Here is a 27253-nt window from a genome sequence, read left to right as displayed (position 1 = left end):
GGGCGAAAAATATCAGTAAATGGAGCAGAAGTGAATGCTTCCTCTCATTATCCAGTTAGTTTCTGACTCTCTCTTTGAACATTTCCACCAGAGTCAAACCGATATGACTTTGTCACGGCTGATACAAATACCTATGCTGATATTTTTGGATTGCACTTACTCATGACCAGCATTCACTATATTTAGATTTGACCAATTTAATGCCAAAGGAAATGAAAGTGCTGAAATAGACTTTTATTAGAAACATAACTCCTAGGTTTTCCTTTTTATTATTAGTATGTTTTATCACATTTTAGTAAGACGTCTCCCTGTTTTAATACTCTGTTAATGCCATTTACTGTTATTGCTGACTCAATGTTTTCGTGTCCTGTCTTCATCGGGGGTCCAGACTAACTTTCTCAGTTGGTCGCACCAGCACATGACCTGGTAGCACCCTTTTTTGGTAAAGCATGGTATTAATCAATGACACTGGCTCTGTCGGTCTCTTCCTGCCTGCACTTTCATCATCAGTGGCGAGTGAGTCAAAACCTCTCGTTGTCTCCCTCCCCACCGGCCTCCTCCTTGCTCTGCTTTTTAAAATAATCGGCTATAGGCCGCTTCATTTTTGGAACATGTTAACAGCTATATGGATTGTTTTATAAAGTTCTGCGCTGCCATATTTATCGCTATGTTGCGCTGAGTCTCTATTTTTAACAGAAATACCGTTTTCCTTTAATAATTAATCAATTGTTTCTACTTTGATTGGTGTTGAGCTGTTATCAATGAAACTCAACACGCCTTGTACAGATGTCTGGGATAATAAATTCCAGTTAATTAATTCTACATCCAAGCAATCAAACTCCAGTGTTTCCATCACATCTTGACCAGGTTTAATATGAGGCCATTATGAAACCCACATCTTCTTGTCAGCCATTAATAGCATCATTTGGAAGTCTGCTGAAAAGACCTTTGATGGCACATTCTGTATTTCAGCACATCAAACTTGGAATAGCAGAACCACGCTGTGTTGTTTTTGTGCCTTAACTTTGAGCTGAAGCAGTGATGTTCTTTGGAGAACAATGGCTACTCTGTGATGGTTAGCAGCATTGGTCTCTACTTATTAACTGAGTTTTGTGTGTGTTTGAGTCCAGCGCAAAGATAGATAAAGTTTCCCTCAGTAGTTTACACAATAAATCCCAATCCCCTGCACTTGCAGACAAACCTAACAATTTAATTAATATGAACTTTATGAATCATGTACATTTTCTGTTCGTTTTTTCTGCACTTGTTAGCAGTTCAGTTATAGAGCTGTTATAGAATTTGTAGTTGAAAAAGGTAATAAATCACAATAGATAATATCGCTAAATGTTTAAAATCGCATTAAGATCGTATTGTGACTTAAGTATCACATGGCCTCTGGTGATTCCCATCCCTAAAACACAGTACATCATTTGAATATTCTAGAGATTATATGACTTCAGAATGGTCACATTTACAGGAGACAAGTTGTGTCTAAGATGACATGTTTTGAGGTACTGAAACATGTTAAACGACACTCTTAGCGAAGTTGGCAGCCATGTCGGCTATACATCATGTCTCATATCACCTGTGGGGTTTACTCAGTATGTGTGTGTGTTGAAATGAATGAGGGCGTAAGACAGGACACAACCTCATCAGCTCTTTAACGGCCTTGTGGTAGGCAGTTACCTCACACACACATTTACCTGCCAGCCTTGATCCTTGTGGGTTGCTTATGGAAGCGTTGGGGCATTGAGCAGGTCTGATTTGTGGCCAGGCGTCACCACTGGGTCCAGACGATTTATACCATACCTCCCCACAATGCTTTGCTCTGTCAGGGTGACAGGGTGAGCTGGATGGAAGGGGGGAGGTGGAGGCTGGACGGCTCGATACCGAAGCAGAAACTCACCTGAAAACAAAGAGGCTTTTCTTTGCAGCCACAGAGGAAATGTGTGCATTTAGTCATTTCATTCATTGAGCACAACAGGAGCCGCTGCCTCCCTTTGTTTTTCCTGGTGATTCAGGTTGTTTTTGTTCTGCAGGAAATTCAGTGAAACAGTCATTCCAGATTGGTACGGTCACCATATTCAGTGCTAACTTTTAAGATGCAATTATAAGACAGGACTGCTTTGTTGTAATATTTCAATATTTGGCTTCTTTCTTTGGTCAAAGAGTCTGTAGGATGTGAGTGGCTATGGTATGATTGTTGGTTTCATTTTTAACTGTGTATCTCCCCATAAACGGTTAGAAAGGTCAGCAATAAATCAACAATTCAAGGTTTCCTCCATCTGTTCCCCTGACAATAACTGATCAAATGATGCTCGTCTGTGCTCTGATATGGGTCTGTTTAGTGATTCATGACATGAAAACATTTGACTCACATCTTGTAGCAAAGGAGCCGGTGAAAAAAATTGCTGTTTATCTTCCAACCATCTTTAGTTTAATACTAAATGTTTCCAAATGTCCCAGCTTAATTTATTTGTCACTGATAAAGTATTGAAAAGCATGTTCAGTAGTTAGGTTAGGCTTTTTCTTGACTGATGTTTATTCCAATACCTCAGTTCAGGGTATTTGCTACCAATTTGATAACAGTGCTCTCTTATTCACAAATTTAAAATCTGTGTACCTCACTGCCTTGAACTGGCTGGACCGCAGAGGGCTAGCCCTACAATCACAAAAATCTGAGACTGAGTGACTGACTGACTGAATGAGTGAAGTTACACGATTGGTCGGCAAAGTGTTGGACTTTCTTCATTTGCCTTTTCAAAATGGAAAAATAGATCATTTTTTTAATGTGTTTTAAGGACGTTACACATCTGCAGCATTTTTTTTTCTTCTTGTTTTTTAGTACATTCACACAGAACGTGAATATAACACAGCAAAAAAGCGTCGTAATTTTTCGGTGAACGAGCTGTACTGCTGTTCAAAAAGTTGTTCATGTGTGGTTCAGGATATCTGCAGACCCTGGAAAACAGTCTTGTTAAAATCCAACAAGGATTCTCAAGGTCAGCGTTTGCATAAAATGCCCTGAGGCCTCATAACTTCATCACACAGTAATGATTTTTCTTTGCACAGCATGTGTGTGCTTAGATGAAAGCAGAACAGAGTTGCCACTACAAACTGCATCGCGCAACCCTGATTTTACATCATTAATATTTTGTACATTTTCTTATTTTCTTTATTATAAATAGCTATATCAACATCAACCCTTTTAAAATCTAAAACACAAAGTAAGACAGGAGGTGGACTTGAGTTTCTGATGATACATCTGCTATCGCAAGTACCACCGAGATATTTGATACTGTAAGCCTGGCATCCTTTGGCTATTTAAAGCAAGAGGTAAAGTAATTCTCCTGCTTCATGTGATGGGATTCTTTGTCTCCTCCTTTGCTTTCTTTTCCTCCGTCTGTCGGTGTGTCTTTGAAATGCCTCTGCTGGGATCTGATGTGGGATGAGTTTCCCCTCCCCACATCTGAGTTAAAACCTCGGTCCAGCTGACCTTAGACACAGGCTTAGGGAGGAATCCCCCCATGTTACTGCAGGTGGGGCTGCAACAATATTGACACAGGAACTCGGTTCATTTTATTAGGCTCATGTTCGTCTGTGTGTGTGTGTGTGTGGAGGAGACTAACATGACGCACAGCAGCTGGAATCTATTCTCATTTTCAAACAGCCATCATCCAGAAAGCCCCTCTCCTCCCTTCTCCTTAAATTCATCTATTCAATGCCAAAAACAAAATTCAAGTATTCAGTGTCTCCATGGAAACTAGGGTTTAACCTTTTTTTTTGGTTTGCCAGTATTTGTCTTTAATCAAACACAGGACTGCAGTGTCAGTGCAAGAGAAATCACACTAATGAAAAACTTTCATTATTTACACTTAAAGGAACAGTGTGTAACATTTCGGGGGATATATTAGTTGAACTGGAATATAATATTCATAACTATGTTTTCATTAGTGTATAATCACCTGAAGAGTTTAAGAATCGTTGTGTTTTCGTTTGCTTAAAATGAGCCCTTCATATCTACATAGGGAGCGGGTCCTCTTCACGGAGTCCACCATGGTGCTCCACCATGTTTCTACAGTAGCCCAGAACGGACAGACCAAACTCTGGCTCTAGAGAGAGCCTTTCATGTTTTTACGTTACCTGAAGGCCACCGTATTTCTCCGACACGCTTGTTAAACTGTGGTAACGTGGACCGCAGAGTGCAAAACCGTGGTACCGCCAGCCGCCGCCTGACATCCGTTACTACTAAAGTAGTGTTATTATGGTAAGGATGACGTCTGAGCGAGGCAAACTGCTTTACCATGGGTTTTGCACTCGGCTGTTCACGTTACCGCAGACTTGGAAAGGGAGGAGTGAGCGGAGGGGTATTTAGTTGGTTGCAATCTGAAACCACACCTCTAGAAGTTACCAAATCCTACACACTCTCCCTTTTTAAGTGTGGGAAATAGAGCTGTTGTTTCGGTATCAAGCAAACCACTTGCTTAGCTTTAAGCTGGGCCAAACATTGCCCAGAACAACTGGTGCTTGGGATGGCAATGCCTCATTTAAACAATTCAACTGATAAATTATATTTCCAATTTCCTGCTGAAAAGAGAAAAGCTGCCCAAAACTAGATTCAAAAAGTCTTGAGATTGGGGGATTATTCAAGAGCCAGAGGGCCGTGACTATGTGATAGGAAACATTTTACTGCCTTTAATTGTTTTCATTGTCCATCCCATCCCAGTGAGCATTATCCCCACTAAATTAAGATTTTTAGAGAACTTGAAGCCTGCAGAAAGTGGCCCCTTCTTACTGTTGCAGATGTGTAATGAAGAACCCCTGGTGTTTCTAAGTCCAGCTCATATTATCTAACATATAAGACTTAACCATCTTTTATGCAAAAGGTGGTAAAAAGTTGCCCAGGTGGAAACTAATGGTGTGATCAGCTGGACAGCTGAGATGTCCAGTATGACATGTTGAGTCCTTCAGGTTGTAACCAGGTTACATTTGAGGTTAAAGTGAATGTTTGTTGGGGCTTCCTAGAGGCCTAGTGGTTAACATCCATGGTTGATTCCAGCTGTATCTCTCTATCCCTCAATTTCCTGTCAATTTCTATAACATCAACTGTCCAGTAAATGCAAAAAATGCCCCCCAAAAGCCAAATATTTACATGACGTGTTTGTCAGAGGAGGGCTACATAATACTGGTATTTCAGGAACATTTTAATTACTATATTTTTCTTCTCTGCAGGAGCAGAAAACACAGTGTTATTAAATCTGTAACCTACAAAAAGCAATCCAATTTGATTCCATTATGTACACAGCAGGCATGGACTATTCAGGCTCTGCACATATAGCACATGTATTTAAAGCCACATCAGAATTAAGATATAATTAAAGCACATAACACATTTTATTCTTAGCAACAGTACTTGATTGAGAAAGTTTGTATAAATTATATAAATGAGTTTGTTTCAGAGCTCAGTTAGATCTTAGTGTTTGCTTCTAGTAGACTTGTGTGTGTACAAATTGATTTATCACAGTATTGAAAGACCGTAAACAAGCTTATTGAATTATTGTCCAGCCCAGTTGTGTACACCGTATTAAAAATACTGAGTAGTATCTTACTTTTGTACCTGAACCCACTCAGACATGCAGCTATGTCTCAGCACAGAAGCGTCATACTGGAGGCCAGAAGTGGTTTACCTTCTCGGAAATGGAGCTCTGGTTAGTTTCCTGAACACCTGATAACCCCCTACCCAGTACCCCCCTTTACCCTCTCACACACATACCAAGCTGTGTGTGTGTGCAGCACGGATTTAAAAACGGCTTTGGAGGCTTGCTGCTTTTACTTGTAAGACGGAGAGTGAAAAGGAGATGTGGGAGAGTGATAAAAGACATGATGGAGAGGGTGGAGACGGTGACCGATAACTGTGAAGTGATAACTGAATGTGATGAAGTGCTCTGGTCAGTCTATAGGCAGGGTTTGAGACTGTGATTATATCAAGGTTAAATTAAGTTTGTAAATCTGGAGCATTTAGTTGTTTGTGGTTGTTCAGTTCAAAAAGAGTGATTTCAGTCAAACACTGGAAGTGTGTCAGTCAGTGAACTATAAATAGACCATTCTCTTAGGGCTGGGACGTTACACCTATCTCCTGTTTCGATATTATCATGATACTTGGGTGCTTGATAGTGATCAATTTGACCAGGACAGATGCGATCGCTCTGTGAAGCGGTTTCCACTGTACTGTACATAAGGATGGGAAATATGACTATATACACACTGTGTGAGGTGATGTACTTTTCTCAACTGTCAGAGATTCTTCTGGTTGTATTATAAGTGTCTTGATCTGTGTCAGGTAGTAACTAGATAAGCCAAAGAAAAACAGACACTCCCGTCTGGTTGTTTTATCCATGAATAGTTTCTCTATTGTGTTTCAGGAAAATGTAATCCATCACAATATATACACTGTGATTCACTAAGCATTATATCACTTTAATACATAAGCTGTAATCCAGTAACGGACTATTTATGAATGTTGAGTCCAGGTATCTATGCGAGTGAGGTAAACGGCGGGGAGAAACAACTGCTCGCCTGAAAAAAAGAGAAAAATATTTATTTAAGCTTCATGTGCACACAAGAGAAACAATTCTGCCTGAGGAGAAACTCTGAGCTCAGAACATGTCTATGTCTACCTATCAGCATGTTGTGTTACAGCATTTCTCATGTTCGTCTTTTGTTCCGTGTGCATTTTGTTGGTGCATCAGAAGATTTAAGAAGTGTTTTCCAATTGTGTTGTTTGTCCAAGTTGATATTTATAATCGATTCACCTATACAAAATACATATATGGAGATAAGATTGCCGGTGGTTTCAGTGCATTTCTAAATAAAAAAATTGTAGGCTATCAATGGCTGATATAAAAATAAAATATATCTTTTTCCCACCACATGTTGTCATGTATGAAAATACCTAAAATGAACCCTATAAGCGGACTATTTGATTGCCATAAGTTAATTATTTAAACAGCGTTTCTATAGGAATGATTCTGTCCCAAGCTTTTTGATCACTATAAGAGGTTTCCACTGTATATTTATTACTCAAGTGTAATAATGTTACTGTGCTCATGTATTTCTCTGTTCTGTCAATAAGAAGGAAGAATGCTGAAGTAATTCTAGTAGTGTAATGCAATATGTGTGTACATTATCACCAAAGTGATTAATGTGACAGTTCCTGAATGGTAGCGGCGAATACTATTTCCAGTTCCTTCCTGTGTCTATTTACACTCCACTGTTAAGAGGTGTGAAATTACTCAGTTAAAACCTAGGGAGAGGTGATAATGAGAGTAAACATTTTTTACTTTCAGATTTGAATTGCATTGTTACCGCAAATTCACTCCGGTCTGAAGTGAACTGGCTGGTTTACAAGCAGATAAAGTCCTCTTTAAAGTTTAATACACCGCCCCGAAACACACACACACATATGAGAGACAGGCACCAGGTGGGATCTGTTCTTTACAGCCAGAGAGTGAAATCGACTCACTTTCTCATAGAACACAGACGTGACCTTCGACCTCTCCTCTGGGAGACCTTTGACTCTTGAGGTGTTAGTTAGAGAGCATGATGGGTGGAGTTTGAAGTCAGGGTTATCTCTCATGCAGCGTGCTTTCTCTACACTCACATGCACTGTTACGGATGAGCTGTTTGTGTGCGAGAGGTTTAGTGTGAGAGAGAAAATGACATGTGCTAGATGAAAGGGTTTTTGAGACCATAAAAGGGAACGTGGGAAGTATCTGCTAAGGATGAAACAATATGGGATTTCCAATGCAAGTTATTTAGTATTTAAAATCCCAATAACTGTTATAATATCTTTAAAGATGTATTAATATAAAGTTGCGGAAGGTCTATTTTTTTAGGTTTGTTGACAAACCTGATTGGCAATAAAAACGATTAAACAGTTTACGTGTAAAAACGTACACACAGTCCCTTTAAGCGAATAACAGCTGATATATATCGGCCTGGCTGATTCCCTGACTGTCCGGGATTAAATGCATTTCTATTCGCAAACAGTAAATCACTAAACTTGCATTGGCAGACGTCACTACTGACCAATAAATATCGGTAAACGGATAATTGGTTTACCGCTAATATATACAGTGTGTCACCCACCAGCTTGAACGCACGCACTTAAAGAAACACACACTTTCTCCCTCCCCGGTCTCCATCAGGTTTTATCTAACATGATAACAGCTATCTACAGTGTGCCCTACTTTGTGTGTGTCATAAATAGTCCTGTCTCACAAGTTTAGTCACAGGTATCACTCACATATCTTGTGAGTGAGTGTGTGTGAATTCCTTTGCTGATGCCTAGCAGCCAGAGAGGAAGGAGGATTACACCACACACTCAGTATCACTACAGTTCCATATAGGTCTAATACACACAGGAATTACACATTAGTTAATTAGCCTTGGAGTTAGAGGCAGAGGTGTGTGCATGCACTACATGTTACCCATCATATGAACCCATTCCCACAGTGACAGAAGTAGTCCAACTTCAAAGACTTCCCCAAACCTCAGTTGATGATCCCGCTGTTCCTCATCTTGACTGGAAATATGTGTGTGTGTGAGTGTGTTTGACAGACAGTGTGTAGCAAGTCTTATCCAGGCTACTGTTGTGTTTGGTGACATACCGCTGCATTAGCATTTCCTGTCAGCTCGTGCGCTGTTTGCAGAATGAAAAAAAAGCTGTTAGAGATTATTAGAATGCAGAAAGGATAAACTGAACAGTTTGTTCTGGTTTTTTGCCCCATTGCATTTTGCAATTTTGAGCATTTATCTGACACGCTCATATAAGCTTTAATTAAACATGCTGAACATGATGTCCGAGGTCAAGCTTGTGCCCTTTTAAAATTAATTTGTCCTGTTTCCCTTTTCTTGTACCTTTTTCAAATGAAAAATTAAGATTTTTCCCTATTTTTCGTTTGTGAAATGAAGCCAACATCAATTTTGCAAATTGTGCAAGCCCCAACACAGTATGTGCCATTCACTGCATTATTGTACATATAGCTTTAAAGTCACACCCTTCACAATCACATTACGTTTAGTCTGTGTGTCAGTCATCCAGATAAGCCATGGAGTCCTCATGGTTCTTGTAGTTAATTGTTAATACATAAACTATCCATACTTATTCAAGACCACAGAATGATTCACCCAAGCAGCCTTGTCAGATGACATTATCATGATGCTGGCATAGACTGAGAGGTTTGACGTATTCAGTGTAGTCAGAATATAGTTGAAAGGTTAAATACTGATGTATTATTTTATGAGTATAGAGAGTGTTGGCAAAAGGCCACACAAATAAATAACATGTTGTAGTCATGGATGTGGGAATCCCCAGAAGCCCCACAATACGATATTATCACCATACTTAAGTGGTGATATGATCTTCTTGTGATATTAAACATTTTGCATTATGCTGAGTATTGCGATAAGATATATTGCTATATATTATGCAGCTTGTCAACATCTGTTTTATCTAATAAGATACAGTTTTCACTCTGTACTTCTCAGAGTTTTCATTCACATATCTTGAGGTCAGAGGTCAAGAGACCCCTTTTGAAAATGGCCACACCAGTTTTTAGAGAGGTTAATATTGATCCTCGATGTCCGTGTATGATACAATTAATTCACACGTCAATATATTTTCTCGAACTGTTGTTATAGTCATGAATACTTTCACACAGAACGAAAATATTACCCGGTGAAAAAACGACGCAATTTATTTTCTGGAACAAGGTTGTTTTTTTCTGAGCTTTCGCACTGCGATTAAAGGCATCAACCAATCACATTGTGCAGAACGGGTTGAGTTGCACCTATGCTTATATTTATATAAACTCGGAGGCTCCGTAGTCCAAACCAAGATGTTAAACTTTATTACTCCTTTTAACCTTGACAAAGGCAACGCAGGCCAGATCCGTTCCTTATTACCTTTCACAATAAAATCCCATGACATATAGTATATGCAGTTTGTATTTTAGTGTTGTTTATTTGTCACGCCCCCGGTGTGTAAAGGCCTTAAGGCTGGACTATTGCTGTGCACATTGGGGTGTGGTATGGACAATTACCTGGAAGCATGTGTCTGTCGGACTGTACCATCTCCTGGAGGAATGGGGGAGTAGGACTGTTGCCCTGGACTTGAACTACATGAGGTTGTACTTGTCCATTCCCAGTGGCTAAAAGGCCATGGTTGTACTGGGCAGTGTGTTAATTATCCACTGCTGCCTCTTAGCTGGGCTTTGTTTGAACCCAAGTGGACTACTGTCTCCACAGTAACAGTTACCAACGGTTACGCAAGCTTGACAACGGCAACCCTCAATGACCCACATTCCAGCAGTAAATCACAACACACTCACACATTCCCGACTCCACCCTTGTCTATCGAAACTATGCTCAGTGTTTCTACTCTGCCTGACTGTGTCCCTATCAGACATGGGAAGTGGGAGAAAGAGGGGGGAGGTAACGGATGAGAAAGAGATGGAGAGAGAAGAAAGTTTTGTCTTTCATGTTAAGAAAAAAGAAGAAGAAAACATTTGCATCAGCGGTTTTCTCCCTTTTTTCTTTCTTATGCTTTCTATCCACATTTATGAGTCCAGTCTTCACATCCTCTTACCATCTTTCCCTTGTGTGAGAGAGAGGCCACAAACAGACTTTAACAGTCTAGTTAAATCCAGTTTAAACCTTTGCCTCAAATCACCCTGCTCGCACACACATTCGATCCGTCACCTTAAAAGTCGTTTGGCCGGTTGTCTACCCTGATGAAATGCTGGCAAGGACTCGCTTTAAAATTCTAAATTGTTTTGTTGGCATCCTGACAGGAGAGATACCTACGTTGTAGAAGAACCACAGTCAGGGTTTTCCTTCCCGCAGCCACTTTTGGAGGCACAACGTCCTCCTTTAACATCATGAATATGAACGAATAAGAAGACATTTTTATGCATTTAAAACCTTAGAACTTAAAAGGAATAGTGCACAATTTTCTTTAGGAAAACCAAACACTGTGTCCTAACTGGATGCGACATGAGCGAGTGTCAGCGAGAAAATCAACTTGATTACATTGTTTTCTATTGGAGTGTCCTAACTGGCCATGAGCTGAGATTTTGTTGCACACTCTGTTCACATTCTGTCAGTCACAATGAGAGCGACGCAGCATGGACGAGGAACAGCTGATTAGTTTAGATAAAATAAGCCGTCAGTGCCGCCGACAGTGGGTGAAAACCGAGTCAATTGTCCTGGATGTAGATGAGGATATTGACTTGATTATTGCTACTTTAAGCACAAGCATTGACACTTAAACGCTATAATGTACAATAGCGTTCACTAGAGAAAAAATATTACGAGCTACCTGGTGTCGAGAAATGTAACAGCCACCTCACGAATGTTAAAACAAAACACAAACAAACAGCCCAAAAGTGACAACTATGGAAATGTGGGCCGTCACTACAGTATTTCAGTACGAAGCCTCGTTTTGATCCACTCTTGTTTGCCATTTGCGTGTTTTTTTTAAACTAGCTCAATAGAAAAAAAATGAGAGAAAGTAAGTCAGGCCTGAAATAGTCGGACGCTCGCATCCAGTTAGAACACGGTGTCACAGAACCATCAGTTACAGTCACAGGGTGCGCATACTTTTTTCTTTTTACATTTACTGCAGCTGCCCTTAAAGTACATACTCTTGCATGCAGTATGCATACAATTGGGACATACTCCTTTGTTATAACATTGCACCACCTTGAATTTTGACCCTCTTGCTCATATATCCGCTGCAGCGAGGATTGTGGGTCAGAATAGCCAGAAAAGCATGCTGGCTTGCATAGGACATCTTGGTATTTTCGGCATACTGCATTTGACATACTATGTATTGGGATATAGTAATATATAGACTGTTTCTGTCCTGCTTTAGTTTTGTTTTTTGCTGAGAGCGAGTTGGAGTCCTCTATTAATTTCGAGCACATACTAGCTTTTTAATGCCTACAAGCTCTCTCTGAGATCTAAGGCTTTCTAAAACCATTTTAATGGCAGTTACAATGAAATATGAGTCCATTTTCACGGCTGAACCTTAACGAATGCACACACACACATGCTGTGTCAGCACTGTGTTACATACGAGTATATCAGGACTGGCTGGGTCTGTATATTTTTAAGACATTCTTGTTCTACAGTAGATTCTGTGCAGAGGGAAATGTCAACATGTAGGCAATAAATTTGCACCTACATATGCGTACAGTGGAGATAGTCCCGGGTGTCTATTTCAGCCTGCTGCTTTCACATCCAGCATTGGCGCTGGCTGTGTTTGAGCCTGTGTATTGTGTGTGTGTAAGAGAGAGAGAGAGAGAGAGAGAGTGGTTTCCTAAGATCAGCACTGTTGGATAAAGAAGGATAAGAAGGCTAAAACACATTATATGGTAACCCTTTATTTTAAGACCCAGACACACCAAGCTGACATCAAAGAACTAGCGGCGATGAAAACGTCGTATTCTTCTTAGCCAAAAAAGTTGCGCTCGAACACAGCACAAAGACTACAGCCAGCGTACGTTCTGCACCTGCGTGAGAGGAAATAACTTGCAACAGAAGCAGGTTGCGGTAGTCTGTATTCATCATTCAAAAGGGAAACCGGAAGACCGAGGACAGCGAATATACAAGCTATTGTTATGATACGTACATGAAACAAAGTGGCGTCTGCCGACCATTTTCACACCACTCTCACTCACCACTTAGCTTCATTCCAGATGGCCATGTCGCTGTGAAAATATCTGTGTATTGGAATGATCAGATGAGATGAAGATGAAAAATGAGAAGAGTCCTCCTCTGTGTTTATCCTCTTGACTTTACTTGTTGGCTTGCATTCCTCAATGCCATTTCTCTTCTCGTGCACTGATTCGTTTAAGCTGAAGAGCCAATCAGAGTGATTTCTCTAACTGACGGGCCGCCGATTCAACATGCTGAATCGGCCGAAAAAACTCTGACACGGGCGGACTAGAGCCGAGGGTACGAGAAACGATGCAAAAACTAGGCCGACAGACTCTCAGCTTGGTGCGTCAGTGGCTTAATAGCTGCAACGATTAATTGATTAGTTTGTTAACTAATTGATTAACCACTAACTATTTTGATAATAGATTAATCGGTATGAGTGATTTTAAAAAAGAAAGTCTAAATTCTCTGATTCCAGCTTCTTAAATGTGAATATTTTCTGGTTTCTTTACTCCTCTATGACAGTAAACTCAATGTCTTTGAGTTGTGGACAAAACAAGACATTTGAGTCATCTTGGGCTTTGGGAAACACTGATTGACATTTTTCACCATTTTCTGACATTTATAGACCAAACAACTAATCTATTAATCAAGAAAATAATCAACAAATGAATTGACAATGAACATAATCGTTAGTTGCAGCCCTAGTTTATTTATGGGTCAAGAAGTTAGGAAGTTTCCTGGAAAGAACTTTCATTTGGTACTAATTACGGGATAACAGGAATTTTCTTGATTCAAAAGCTGCATTTAAACCTAAGTAAATTAAAGTAATTAATTGGAAGTGTATTAATTTAATATTTCCCTATAATTAACACCAAATAGAGTTCTATCCACAAACTTTTAGGAACAGGTGTTATCAAAGTGTGCACGGTGCACAAAAGTTGTTGTATGTAGTCTGACAGCGAATGACGAAACAACCCTCTTTTCCTGTCGTCACACAACCTGCTGACACACTGCACTTTCTGGCTCTCAGCCAGTGGTGCTGCTCTTCTCCCGTGACAGTCAAGGCTGCTGAACAGTCACATGACCTCTCAGTCCTGCATTGATAACAACTGCTTTCAGTTCTTCATAATGTAAAAATAATGAACAAGGAGCATCTGAATCAGTTGGCTTGATATGAATAAACTGTCTTTAATGCCAAACATATTCACAGTAAACGGATTAAAGTTTGCATGTAAACATTAACAAACTGACTCTCTGTCTCTCTCTGTCGCTTGAACAGGACTTGGAGTTCCATGGCGTGATGCGGTTCTACTTCCAGGACCGGGTTGCCGGTAACTTTGCCACCAAGTGCATCAGAGTGTCCAGCACAGCGACAACGCAGGACGTCATCGAGACGTTAGCGGAGAAGTTCAGACCAGACATGAGGATGCTCTCCTCGCCAAAATACTCCCTGTATGAGGTCCATGTCAGTGGCGGTGAGTCCCATAGAGAGGGGATAAGGAGGGGAGATCTTAACAATTTAGTGTTTCAATGTTAGGAATAGTGATAATTTGAAGTAGTTGACTCTTAGATGAACTGGTGTGTCTGTGTGTTTTTGTTAGAAGAGCGTCAGCTGGACCTGGACGAGAAGCCTCTTGTTGTTCAGCTGAACTGGAACAAAGACGACAGAGAAGGACGCTTTGTCCTGAAGAACGAGAACGACATCCTTCCCAAGGTCGGCTGCTCTCTCTGTTGTTTTCTGTTAACCTGTTTGACTGTTAACCAGTCAGTTTACTAGTGAGCTGACTCATTCATTCATTCGTTCATGCATCCATCACCTAAAAAGAACAACTCCTAAAGCACATACAGCTACTGGCAACATAGCTTATGTAGCATATCTTGATACATGTTGGGATAATTAGACAAACACAGACCTTGTGACACCACATTGAGATATTTCCTGCACAGATTCAATAAAGTTTTATTGAAAATTATTTATTTTATTGAAAAAAATATTTTTATAATACAAATTTATAATACAAAAAGCTTTCTATTAAATGTAAGACATGACTAACTTGCGTAGATGTAAATAGATAAGGTTTAAAACTAAATTAAACTCATCACACTTGACTTGATCAGATGTAACTTTGTCTTTTCCTCATTCAGTTCATTCATTTATTTATTCAGTAATTAGCACGTCATTACAAACTGAAGCAAGCTTCTCCTCGTCGTCTCTTAGAGCACCTCACTAACTCTTCTTCCCCTCTCTACCAGAAGAGTCAGAGTAATGGTCCAGATAAGGAGAAGGATGGAGTGATCCAGAACTTCAAGAGGACTTTGTCCAAGAAGGAGAAGAAGAAGGAAAAGAAGAGGGAGAAGGAGTTCGCCCGGATCCCCGATGGAGACGAGCACGGGCTCGGCCGGGAGGACGGGTAAGACGCACACGCTCACAGTCATCCATCTTACTGTCCTGCTCTTACGTCCTCTCAGTCCTCAGAGAGGATCTTGTTTTTTATAATGCCAAGAAAAGCACCGAAGGCGCCGAAACAGGAAAGAATTAGTGATTTAAACTATGACCTTTCTGCTCCTCCATCTATCTTCTTTTTTTCTCTCTTCTCCCACGTCATTCGTCTCTCTTGTTTTGTGTTTTAGGGAAAATAACCGGCTTGCAGCAGAGGTTTACAAGGACATGCCGGAGACCAGCTTCACCAGGACGATCTCCAACCCAGAGGTGGTGATGAAGAGGAGACGCCAGCAGAAACTGGAGAAACGCATGCAGGAGTTCATGAGCAGCGATGGGAGGCCCGACTCAGGTACTTAAACTGTTTGTGGAGCTTCTAATGACCCCTTTAAAACACACATGACACACTAGTATATCCAGACCATTTCCTCACAAACCCAGCTTGAGCTCTGACCAGCCAGTCATGCAAAGTTTACCGTATGACCCTGAGATAGAATAGTGTTGAGGCATAGATCCAGATAAAGGTAGGAAAGAACATTCCCTGGAGCTTAATGGAATTCATTAAGAAATAGAGGAAGTTTTGAACCACCAAGACTTTTCTTGAAGCTGGCTGCGTGCCCAGATGCAGCACCTGAGCAAAACGAGGCCTCTCAGTCTAGGAAGTAATGAAGAGCGTGATGATTTCTTTGTAAGAGCTCCAGACTTTCTCTGCAGAGATCGGTGAACTTGTTATAAGGACAACCATCTCTGCAGCACTTATAAGTAAAAGGCATGTAATGGCCTGCCAAGACATTCGAAAGAGCCCTTAAAGCAGTCTGAGACAAATAGGAGTACAATTATTTTGGCAAAAATGTAACTCGTCAGCCTGGTTCTAAAACCTCTGAATCAGCACCCACATTCGTCGATTTGTTCAAATAGATTTGTTGTTGTTGTCACTCGTCCAGGGGTTGGAGAAACAGTTGACCAATCGGAACTTAATAGATGGGATAAAGAATAGGGCTGTCATCTTTCTAGCCACATATTAGGGTTGCACATTTAATCCAATATTAATCGCGATCATGATTTTGGCTTCCCACAATGAAATGAACATGATTGACTACGATATTGACGCTGCTTTCTGAAAATGCATCAAAATAAGGCTTAAAATAAGGTTCTTCTTTACCTGAACTCAGTGCAAAGATTGTTAATTAGCAGGAATGTAGCACAACATGGAAGTGAAAGCAGTGCTCTGTTTATTAAATGTGAAAGTGCAATAAAAATATTTTGTCTTTAAAATCAATGAATAATCATGATAAATAATTAGGGCTGCCCAATTAATCAAAATTGTATCGAAATCGCAATATGGCCTATTGAAATCTTCAAATTGCAGTATTTGTTAAAGGTGAAATGTGTGTAAAAATACCATTTAAATTTAATATTGTGGTGCTGCAGAGATGTTCTGACCTAAACATCATATTCTAGAGATTTAAGAAAACATCTTTATTTGATATAGATCCTCGCAAAAATCACACCACAATCATGTTTTTCAATGAAAATGAGAATAATGAAAATTATCATTCCTGTAATATCGCAAATTATATCACAATTGCAATATTAGTTAAAATAATCACAATTAGATATTTTTTAAAAATCGTGCAGCTGATGAATAATCGTGTTTTCAGCATTGATCAAAAATAATCGGGATTATCATTTTGGCTATAATCGTACAGCCCTGCTACATAGCCTACATTAATGAAAAGTAGCAACAGCAAAATGGTGACAAGCATGGATGAGATTGATGCTGTAAGTAGACGTATATATAAATAACAACTCTTAAATTTCCGCTACCGTAGCCTCCCAATAAGAAAGTGCTGAACCTGGCAAAAACAAGTAGCACACAGCACCCGGCTGGTACCATCCCTACTGGTGGAATACCAGTCCCCTACAGGGACGCCTCACAGCAGTAGGAGCTGAATCAACTGATCACAAGTGAGGGAACGTTAAGTGGAGCCAAATATAAAAACGGCTCCCAGAGTGAATATGACATCATGCAAAGATTCAGAGTTGGTTTGGCTTCAGAACAAGTCTGAATGTCCTTGTGTGGCTTCAGGGAAACCTGATGTGAACCCCAGAGAAAATCTGCAGAGCCACCCGGACATTACAGTTCAGTGCCACTCCTTCAGTGTGACAGAGCTCCAGAAACCTGAAAGAAGCAGCTGGTGGGGGTGCTCTGCAGCTTCAATCACCACCAGTAGTGTTTATGCAAAGTAGTGAATGGAAATTAAGTATTCATAGCTCTTCTTTTAGAATAATATAGTAAAATGTATTCCCACTGTCCGTCACTAATGAGTCAGTTTACATCAGCTGGTCTCAGAAGACCATATGTTGTGGGGACGTCTCACACTGACATGTTTACACACACCAAAAGATGTATGTACATGTTGAATGATGTTCGGTGACTCAAGCATTACCTAATCACTCTGCCAGACGGACAGATGGACCAGCGAACCGACTCTAAAAACAGCTTTAACCACTGTCCACACATACACACACACACACACACACACACACACACACACACACACACACACACACACACTCACACTCACACACACGGTGGGACAGGATGGCTTGTGGTTAGACAGTGACGTTCTCCCAGCAGCTATTTTAAACAAGCTCATTTTATATAATGCTTCTGAAAACCCTGTTTGCTTTGCTGAAGACTCTTGTGGGATTTACAAAGGTGATCATTTCTAGTTGACACATCACGGTCACACGGCTCCCTGTGCCTCCGGATGAAAGTGTGGTACATTATATATATTTTATGAGCACCACAGTCTCTTCCATTTACTGGTACTACTTTTATTTAAGGAAATTGTAATTCAGCACTTCAAATTTCATCTGCATGTTATATATTAAAGTCAGTATCCCTGTACAGAAAAATGTTGGGCTCTATGACCAGGGGTACGTTTCCTGAAGAGATGATCATTATCATTATTGATCGGCATGGATGGTGCTTGAGCTAAGGAAGACCTATTATGTTCGGATCATGGTGGATTGAGTTACATAGTGTGTATGTAATTTCAACCTTAAAGGGATAGTTTGGGTGTTTTGAAGTGGGGTTGTATGAGGTACTTCATTGTTCATCCATAGTCAATGTCATAGTCAGAAACAGACAGGAGTCAATTTTAAAATACTGAATTACCTTGCTGGTGTTGGCGCAAATTATAACCTGGCCAATGACTAACAAACTATGTGTGTTGTCCTTCCCTGCAGGAGGCACTTTGCGGATATACGCTGATAGTCTGAAGCCCAACATCCCATATAAAACCATCCTGCTATCCACAAGAGACACGGCCGACTTTGCTGTGGTGGAGGCGCTGGAGAAGTACGGGCTGGAAAAGGAGAACCCCAGAGAGTACTGCATCGCCCGGGTAACCACGCTTATCTTATTACAACTCCTTCACATTTAACCTTTGAGTACCTCATTGTATAAACACACCTCCTCCACCACAGTACATACCAAAAACATCACATTAGGAAAATGCAAGTTTTGCATGCCCCTCCAGCTGCAGGGGATACCATTAAACAGATGTTGAGTCACATTGAGTAAACTCATATTTGATCGCAGCACCTTATTTGTCATGATTTGACATGCACCTAATTCAAAATGAATTTATTTGTGAGTATACTGCCGGCCACAGACCACTTCTCAACACCTACTAAACACAACCTCTCTATCTCACTATCTCATCAATAAACACCTCCATCATCCTTCTGAGAGGCTGTGTGCAGAGGACAGCCAAGGTCACGTGCACAAGAACACAGACAGACACACACACACACACGTAAAAATGCACGCACTCTTCACTGGACAGGCAGATTGAAAGAGAACGCTACTTGGCACTAAAACCTTTGGGAGGAATGCAATTCAATTGCTTTCAGACTGAGTGCTGTAGCAGCAGCAGATGCTCTATGCCTGCGTGTGTATGTATGTGTGTGTGTCTTTCACTGTGAGTGAGTGTGTGTGTGTGTGTGTGATGGTGAACTTGGCTGCCCTCCCCGCAGCCTCTCCCATATCTATCCTCTCAGATGGACTCTGGCTACGGCCAATCATATGAAATAACTGCCGCTCCCACAGCCAATACAGTGGAAGACTCTCCAGGGACCACACACACACACACACACACACACACACACACACACACACACACACACACACACACACACACACACACACACACACACACACACACTTGCACACACTTGCACACACACTGTTGATAGTCAGTAGCAATTTGCTGATGAGACTGAAGCACAGGGAAAGTCCATTAGGTTAGTGAGCATGAGGAATAAGCACTAGTACTCCAGCTAGTAGCATGTCAGCTTGTGTGTTTATGTTTTTTGGGAGGGATGGAGGGATGTGAAGAGATGTAGGACAGCCGTAGACTACAGATAGATCTCTGATGAAAAAATACAGCAAAATTGTAAAATTTGTCTCTTTAGAATGAGACGGCAAATCTCAATGAGATTATGGTATCCTAACCTAACATTTAACAGTCCAATTCAGGAGTAACTGTGATCTTTTGCTATCCGAGACAGACAGTAATGGAAGTATATCTCTGAATAGTAGCACATTCTTTAAGAAAGCATCTCTGTAAACTCTGAGCTGGTCACTGGTACAATTTGGTATATTTAATTGCCTAAGTGACTGATTTATTTTCTTGTCTTTGCAGCAAGATGATAAGTCGGGCAAGGAGGCGATTCTGGACGATGCCGAGTGTCCACTGCAGATCTTCAGAGACTGGCCAGCTGACAGAGGTGACACACCCACACACACACACACACACACACACACACACACGAACACACACACACACACGAACACACACACACACACACACACGAACACACACACACACACACACACGAACACACACACACACACACACACACACACACACACACACACACACACACACACACACACACACACACTCACTCAGAAACATGCCAACACACACAATCCTTCACAATAAATTGCTTCTCTCAGACTCAATTGCTCTTCTGCTGGTCGCTACCGCCCCCTCCTGCTGCCGTACAGTCATTACAACTCTGTTAGTAGCTCTTCATCTCTTATTCTTGTGGTGTCCTTTTGTTGGAAAGCATTATAGAGGAGTCGGATTGTAAGCATGTGCAGGAAATGTACAGATTGGCCCATACTTTATGATTAACCAGACAATCTTCTTGACATTTCAATGTGATATACTGAATATTTTATTATGTGTTATCTCAGGAGCGTTAGTGTTCCAGCTGAAGAAGAGACCCCCCGACTACCAGGGAAGGAAGGGAAGGAAAGTGGACGACAAAGGCCTGCGAGCGAAGGAGGGCAGCAGCAGCTCCCTGCCGCCCGAGAAACTGCCTTACCTGGTGGAGCTGAGCCCAGGTAGAACCACAACACACAGCACCATCATGTCTGCTCCTATATCTGAAGTAGTAGCAGCTTCTCTGATGACCTGCTATGACAGGTAGTGGCCAGCAGGCGGCAGTGTAGCTGCGGTAAATAACATTCAGGGTTACTCAAAGGTCACTCACGCTAATGTGAGTGAACCACATGTGTTCTGTGGTTTCTGTTCCTACCAGCACAGGATTTCCTCACTATATAAAAACCACCGCAGGAGGTCAAGAATCGCTGCAGTCTATATCGGAGGCAGCTCTTAGAGTTAGCTGCATTTACCTGTGGATGATGTCGTATAGTACCTCTACTTCTCTTCCATTCAACACAACGAAGCAGCTGCAGCTTCTTTTTCAATCGTTGATGTTATTGCAGATGTTACTGCAGTATTATAAGCCACCAAAGAAGCACCTCATCTTTTAACTCTAGCACTACTATTTCCCTTAAGGCAGGTATCAACATACATTTTCTCAAGATTAAAGTCAAGTGATGTACTCTGAGGAAGGTGATATCGATCAAGTTATTTGCAGATTTCTAGCGTGAAGTACAGAAATATAGATCTGTATTTAACAATCCAATGCAGAGTTCAACTGACTATAAGAGTGCACAGAAACTCTGCAACAAATCCTGCACCAGAACAAGTGTAAATGTAGTGACCCAGTTTACCAAGATGAATGCGCCAGAATCCTGGAGGTAAAGTTGCTGATATCAGACTGTTTTCTGAACGCTTTAACCCTCTGAACCCCGAGCAGTTTCAAGGCGTTTTTTTGCTCCTGTCACATTTTACTCACTGTGGCCTTGTTTTTCACTGCGATATACAAGTCCTGCACCTCTATGGAAACAGAGTTAGAGATAACTCAACATGTCTTTTGTGCAGTATAACACAGTTATGCCATAAATCATAAAAAGAAAAAAAAAACAAGTTGAATTTTTTTGATAATCTATTAAAAAAAAAAAATAGGAAAATTGAATCTATATATATACAAGATTATTAAGGTTCCACAAGTGTTATCGATATTAGAAAAAAAAAATAGGGGCTCCACATGCTATACATATCAAACTATTTACACTTTTACAACCTGTCTTGTCCTCGCTGCTCTGTGTAAACAGCCTGCAGTTTCAGTCCAAGTTTCACTGAGTTTCTGTCACATTGATGTGACTGTTGGTCTCAGCCAAGTTATTCATGGCTTCCCAATTGCACTGAGGAGTGCAGAATTTAATGTTTTTTACAGGATCTAATTAGTGCAAATGGTTTATTTTTAGCGAACCTTTAAATTTGATTAATTTAAAATTAATTAAAATATTTTTTTTCTATTTTACATTAAAGATTTTTAAGACCCGTAGAATAAAATTCCAAACTTAGATTTGGTTGTTTTTCCTGACGAAAGCGCTCCTTACACATGACTCTATCAAGGACTGTCGGAAATTTGAAAATCCGCCGATAATTTCTGTTTTTACAGTTTCTGGCTATGAGAAATGATGTCATTTTGGCGATTTATTTCTTTTTAAAAAAAAAAGAAAAACATGCCTTTCAAACCTGCCGGCAGGTTGTTGGATTCAAAGGGTAACAAACTTAAAAAACCCTTTATGATGATGTACCTTGCTTTTCTAGGTTTATTTATTTTCATGATATGATGAGGATAATGCTGATGTAAAGAGCAGAAAGTGTTTCAGTGTTTTAAACACAAACATCAGGATTACAACTGAGCTAATTCTCCTCTGTATATACATACTGTACGTCCTGTGAGAAATGGAGGGAAATCACTGTTTGAATTAGAAGTAGATTGGGCAGGTTGAGATACGTGGAGTACAACAAAAGGTAAGTTGCTGTAACTAAACTCCTGGAATGCAGTAAAGAAATCCCAGTGTGGAGACATTATTGTGATAGTAAAAAACACCCAAACCTATAGGAGCATTTTGGGAAACAACACCTTAACCTGAGTCTTGCTGAATGTGACACTATCCAGCCCTAACAGCTTGTTTCTTGCTACTGACCCCTCTCTCTTTAGCTCCCTCTTTGTCTGTCATATGCCTCATGCCATTAACATCGACTTCATCCACTGTCAGGTTGACGGGTCATTTGGAAAACTTATTTGGTGGCTCTCCTAAATAGTGGGTGCTGGGATTGTGTGCGTGTGAGAGAGTGAATGTGTCCTGCATCCTTGATAACTTATTTAGATCAGTGCAGTGGTTAAGTTTAGTTTAAGCTTATAAGGGCCTGTGTCCACCAAAGTGTTTTTTTTCCCAGCTGAAAATGCCAGACGCTCTTCTGAAAACTTTCATCTGAGAGCACTTTGGAGGCGCAGCGTTTTTTTCAACTGAGACATTTTGGTTGCACCTGGTTGCTATGATAGGTAATATCCGCAGAAGTAAACATGTCGGCACCGTCGGCACTCAGCACAAGGTAGAGTCCCGCCCCTCCTCCACTGTGATTGGATGGCTGGCTGGCGTAGCGTTTTACCCAAAGTTAAAAAATTTTCAACTGTAGGCATCACACAGAATAGACGCTCTGCGCCTCATCACGCTTGTGCCGTTTTTACCATTGCGTAAATACGCGGCGCTCCCATTGCAAAGCATTAAAAAAATACGTTGGCCTCAGGAAAAATGCTTTGGTGGACACGGCCCCTAAGGCTTAAGATGGAGGGAATGATAGCAGCTTTGTTTTTTTTTGCAGCTCAAACCATCGTATTAATTTAGAACGGTGGTTTTAACTGATGAGCAGCTCTTCGTTTGAGGCGTCCTGTAGTAAAACGTTTTTGTAGGTGAATTATTCCTTTAAATTTCATTTAGGATTGGGACATAATGTCTGGTAAAAATAGTATTGCATTATATCATAAATGTAGACAGTGAAAGGCCCTCAGAACATTCCATGTGTGTGTGTTTGAATGCCGCCATGCAATTAATGGGTTAACAGTTAATGCTGCATTTTTCCTCCTTGCTGCATTTTCACCCTCTGCTATGTGTCTGTTTTCTTTCCCACCTTCTTTTGGCATGGTGTGTTTGTGTGAATGTGTGTGTGCGTGTGGGGCCTTGTGCATGTGTCCTTCTACCTCCGCACCTGCCTGCCTGTTTGCCTAGGGCGAGGGAATCACTATGCCTACTACGCCTATCGGCACCACGAAGGTAAAAAAAATACCCACCACACCTCCTATGTGTCTGTTGCAATGGCTGATGGGATTGTTGGGAGGGGGTGCAGTGATCTTCGGCATTTCGGAATAAATGTGCTGAGAGTTGGATGAGAAGATTTATACAACTCAATTGTCTGTAAGATAAATATGAAGTTACAGCTGGTTAGCTTAGCTTAGCATAAAGACTGGAAACGGATAGAAACGGCTAGCCTGGCTCTGTCCAAACATTACAAAACCCACCTACACTAAGCTAAAGCCTCTTTCACACATAGTTCCCAGTAAATTACTGGGATAACCTTTCAGGCACCGCTAGTGATTTCCACTATTCACACATGCACTACATTCAGTAACATGTCTGTCTTGAGCCTTTTCTCACATGCCATAGCAAAGGCAGAATAGATGGGGCAAGAGACGTTAAATTACGAATCCTGCAATAGCAAAGGCATTGCCTGCCCTACTCTGCCTCTGATTGGCTATTGCAATGTTACTGCTTTCATTCACAACACAGCCTTACCGGCATCTTCCCTAAAATGTTAGGAGGTCTTGAGGTGGGAAATTGGCGGTACAAATTACCCTGAATATTGATCCCTGCTCCCATTCACACAAGAGCCCATACAGGAAATGCTCCTGAACATTACAGGGATGGACCGCATGTGTGAAAGGGGACCCGAGATAAGCCAACCAGCTGCTGGCTTTAGCTTCATATTTACCGTACAGACATGAGAGTGGTACTAATGTTCTCATCCAACACGCTCTGTGAGAAAGCAAACAAATTTACCAAATTGTCAAACTATCCTTTTGAATAAAATTTAATATATTATTACACTTTTAAGAAAATAAAAGAGGCAGTTTCAGAACAAATATTTGTTTATGTCTCAAAGGCATTCTAAAGTACTTTTTAGAAACCTTTTTATTACTTAATATGAATTTTTAATGACAGTCATAGTAAAATTAGTCAGAGACATAAAACGTTTCTAAAAGTACCATTAAATGCTTTAAGATTTAGGACCTTCCACTTGAGGAAACACTTCAGTGAGTGTCTCTGGTAGTAAATACGCTGTAAAGTATATTTTTAAACAAAGATGTGCTATAGCAAAACTTTAAAATCAAGCAATACTTTAACAGCATTACTATACTAAAGTGTTAGCATCATAATTTAACTTGCTCTCGTAGATATATCAGTGTATCCGTGATCTCACAACATAACAAATTTGCCAGTTTCTTCTGTAAAAGGCCAAGCTGTCCTGGCAGCCTTGTTCTATTAGCTGTTTTTCTGTATTATTTTTAGAAGGTGGTTCTGAGGTTTTTCTGAAACCCATTCATTTTTTTCCCCAGATTTTTTTTTCTCCACAGCAGCCAATATTCCCCCTTTTTTCTTTGGTGAACTAATACCCCGCTTTGCTTTTTTACTAAACTCCCGTTTACTAATAATCAATAAATGCTCTGCAGCCCCACCAGCCTCCCACATTATTTTTGCCACATTATATCCCAGTACACTCTGCAATCTGTATCGACTCTTTCTGTTGAAATGATGGATGGATTATAATCTGTCAGCTGTGTGTGGACAGTGAATATCGGAGTGTGCGATTGAGCGTATGTACTACAGTATTTCCTGTGATGTGAGGACCGTCGTGCTCAGTGCTAAATGTGAGTGTGTTTGTGTGTCTAGACGGGTCTGACTCACGGGACAAACCAAAGCTGTACCGGCTCCAGCACAGCATCACCGAGGTCGGCTCAGACTGCACAGAGGACGGAGCCATCCAGGTAACCGCATCACGAAGACACTCACAGTTGTTTAAAGTCAAACTGAAATCTGAGTACTCCTCGCTTCATGTGTGGAAGGAAATATAAACTACTTAGAGGATAAAATCATTTGTGGAGATATTTGTGGAAACAGTAATTTCTCTGGTTTGGCGTGGAAGCTATCCAGTTGATTTCCACTAGACATTACTTTTCGCTCATGTTATTCCAACACCTGCTACGTCATTGGCAGATCCTGCACACTGAAGGGCGAATGGCCGCTATCTGCCCCGTCTCAAGGTCCAATTCACAAAATTATATTACAGCACAAACACGGTCATAAAGTTTTGCAGCTGAGTGCAATTTGAGTTTTTGTTTTCTTCTTGTGTCTGATTGCAATTATCCATGTGGCAAAGTATAAATGCACTCAAGGCCAATGTGTCGGTGATGAGGGGTGAGAGTCGGCCTGAGCCAGAGTGCCACCGCTACCATCCAGACCTCCCGAAGACAATTAATAGAGAGGAAAGGGAAACATTTAATCCCAGAATTTAGGAAAGGAGGGAGGGGGAAGAAATGATTCGTTTTTGTTTTCATAATTACCACCAACTCTCTGAAGATGCTAATAATTTCATTGTAACTGCGTGACCATTTGCACTGATCTTTGTGAATCAGACTTTTGCAATGAGAGACACTCCTTTCTTGAATTCACCTCTCAGTGTTGTTTGTCCCACCCTATAAAAAAGGTGGGGGGTCTAGCAAGCGGTAGCTTTTGTGGATCCAGTTGAGGTGATGGCAAATGACCAGACTGTCTGAAAGAGAGACTGAAAGTCACAGCAACAGGTAGTCCTGGGGGCCCGTAGTTTCAATTTGCAACATAAAATCATTTATTTACCTGTTAATTTTGTCATGTTTCACTTATTGAAACAAATGGCAGACTTATCTGCAGTATGTCAACGATAGTCATTTGTGAAATGTAATGCTACCACCATTTGTAATTTGTGTGTAAGCAGTTGCTCCCAAAATACTTATGAAACAGGCTCTTGTAACCTCAGCATTGCATACGTTGACCTGTGATTCAAATCACAACGAGGAGGAGGCAAACTATTTTAGGACCGGCACCAATTAAATTACAGCACAGAGATTGTCAGTCGATACCAAAACTTCATGCTTGCTGCAGAGCGCTGATTTAGGGGATGCTGTCACTGGAGAAAACTTAAATTTTATCTTTTTGGTAAATACAATTTTAAGTAAGTAAACAAGCCAAAACAAACACAAAGACGCATAAACTGGTTTCTTAGCAAATCTAAACTTTACATTTTTTTGTTTGACTTTAAAGTGGAGCTGCTGTAATGTGTGTAATGAGTTTCTGTGTACTGACGTACCTGTCATTGTTTGTCTCCAGCTGCTCGGTCCGGGTATCCTGCCCCACCACTGCAACCTCATGCACAGTGAAGGCATGGTGACTGTGACGCCGCACGGCCCCGACGCCGACACCTTTGTCGACGGGCAACGAATCCAAGAGACGACGGTGCTGCGCTCGGGTTCCACCCTCCAGTTCGGTTCTGCGCACGTCTTCAAGTTCGTGGACCCGATGTTCGACCAGGGAGGAAAGAGAGAACCGGCCGCCATGATGAGGGGCCGACACAAGTCTGGGTGAGCGTTCTTTGCTTTCTTCCTCCTCTTTCTTCTCCTTCTCATCCTTCCTACACAGTGTTTTCTCAAGGGTTTTGTTGTAGACGAAGGGAGGAGAGGTTGAGGTTTGGAGTTGGCGGGCAGAGCCAGAGA

General features: G+C 40.9%; 1 protein-coding gene across 19 annotated transcripts in view; it reads left to right on the top strand.

Moving 5' to 3' along the window:
* afdna (afadin, adherens junction formation factor a) overlaps window positions 1-27253 on the top strand; it is a 102480-nt gene that overhangs the window by 17835 nt on the left and 57392 nt on the right. For 11 of the 19 annotated variants that reach the window (XM_074614717.1, XM_074614703.1, XM_074614712.1 and 8 more), the window contains exons 2-11: window positions 14006-14201; window positions 14328-14440; window positions 14980-15137; window positions 15358-15518; window positions 18422-18579; window positions 19882-19966; window positions 20442-20591; window positions 23679-23723; window positions 25398-25492; window positions 26871-27121. In XM_074614717.1, coding sequence (XP_074470818.1) covers window positions 14006-14201; window positions 14328-14440; window positions 14980-15137; window positions 15358-15518; window positions 18422-18579; window positions 19882-19966; window positions 20442-20591; window positions 23679-23723; window positions 25398-25492; window positions 26871-27121 — 1412 coding nt within the window. The remainder of the gene's footprint in view (window positions 1-14005; window positions 14202-14327; window positions 14441-14979; window positions 15138-15357; window positions 15519-18421; window positions 18580-19881; window positions 19967-20441; window positions 20592-23678; window positions 23724-25397; window positions 25493-26870; window positions 27122-27253) is intronic. The other 8 variants (XM_074614716.1, XM_074614701.1, XM_074614707.1 and 5 more) reach the window with 6 other exon arrangements.

The sequence above is a fragment of the Sebastes fasciatus genome, chromosome 18 (genome assembly GCF_043250625.1).
Source record: "Sebastes fasciatus isolate fSebFas1 chromosome 18, fSebFas1.pri, whole genome shotgun sequence".
NCBI lineage: Eukaryota > Metazoa > Chordata > Actinopteri > Perciformes > Sebastidae > Sebastes > Sebastes fasciatus.
This window is presented reverse-complemented; position numbering and strand designations above follow the sequence as displayed.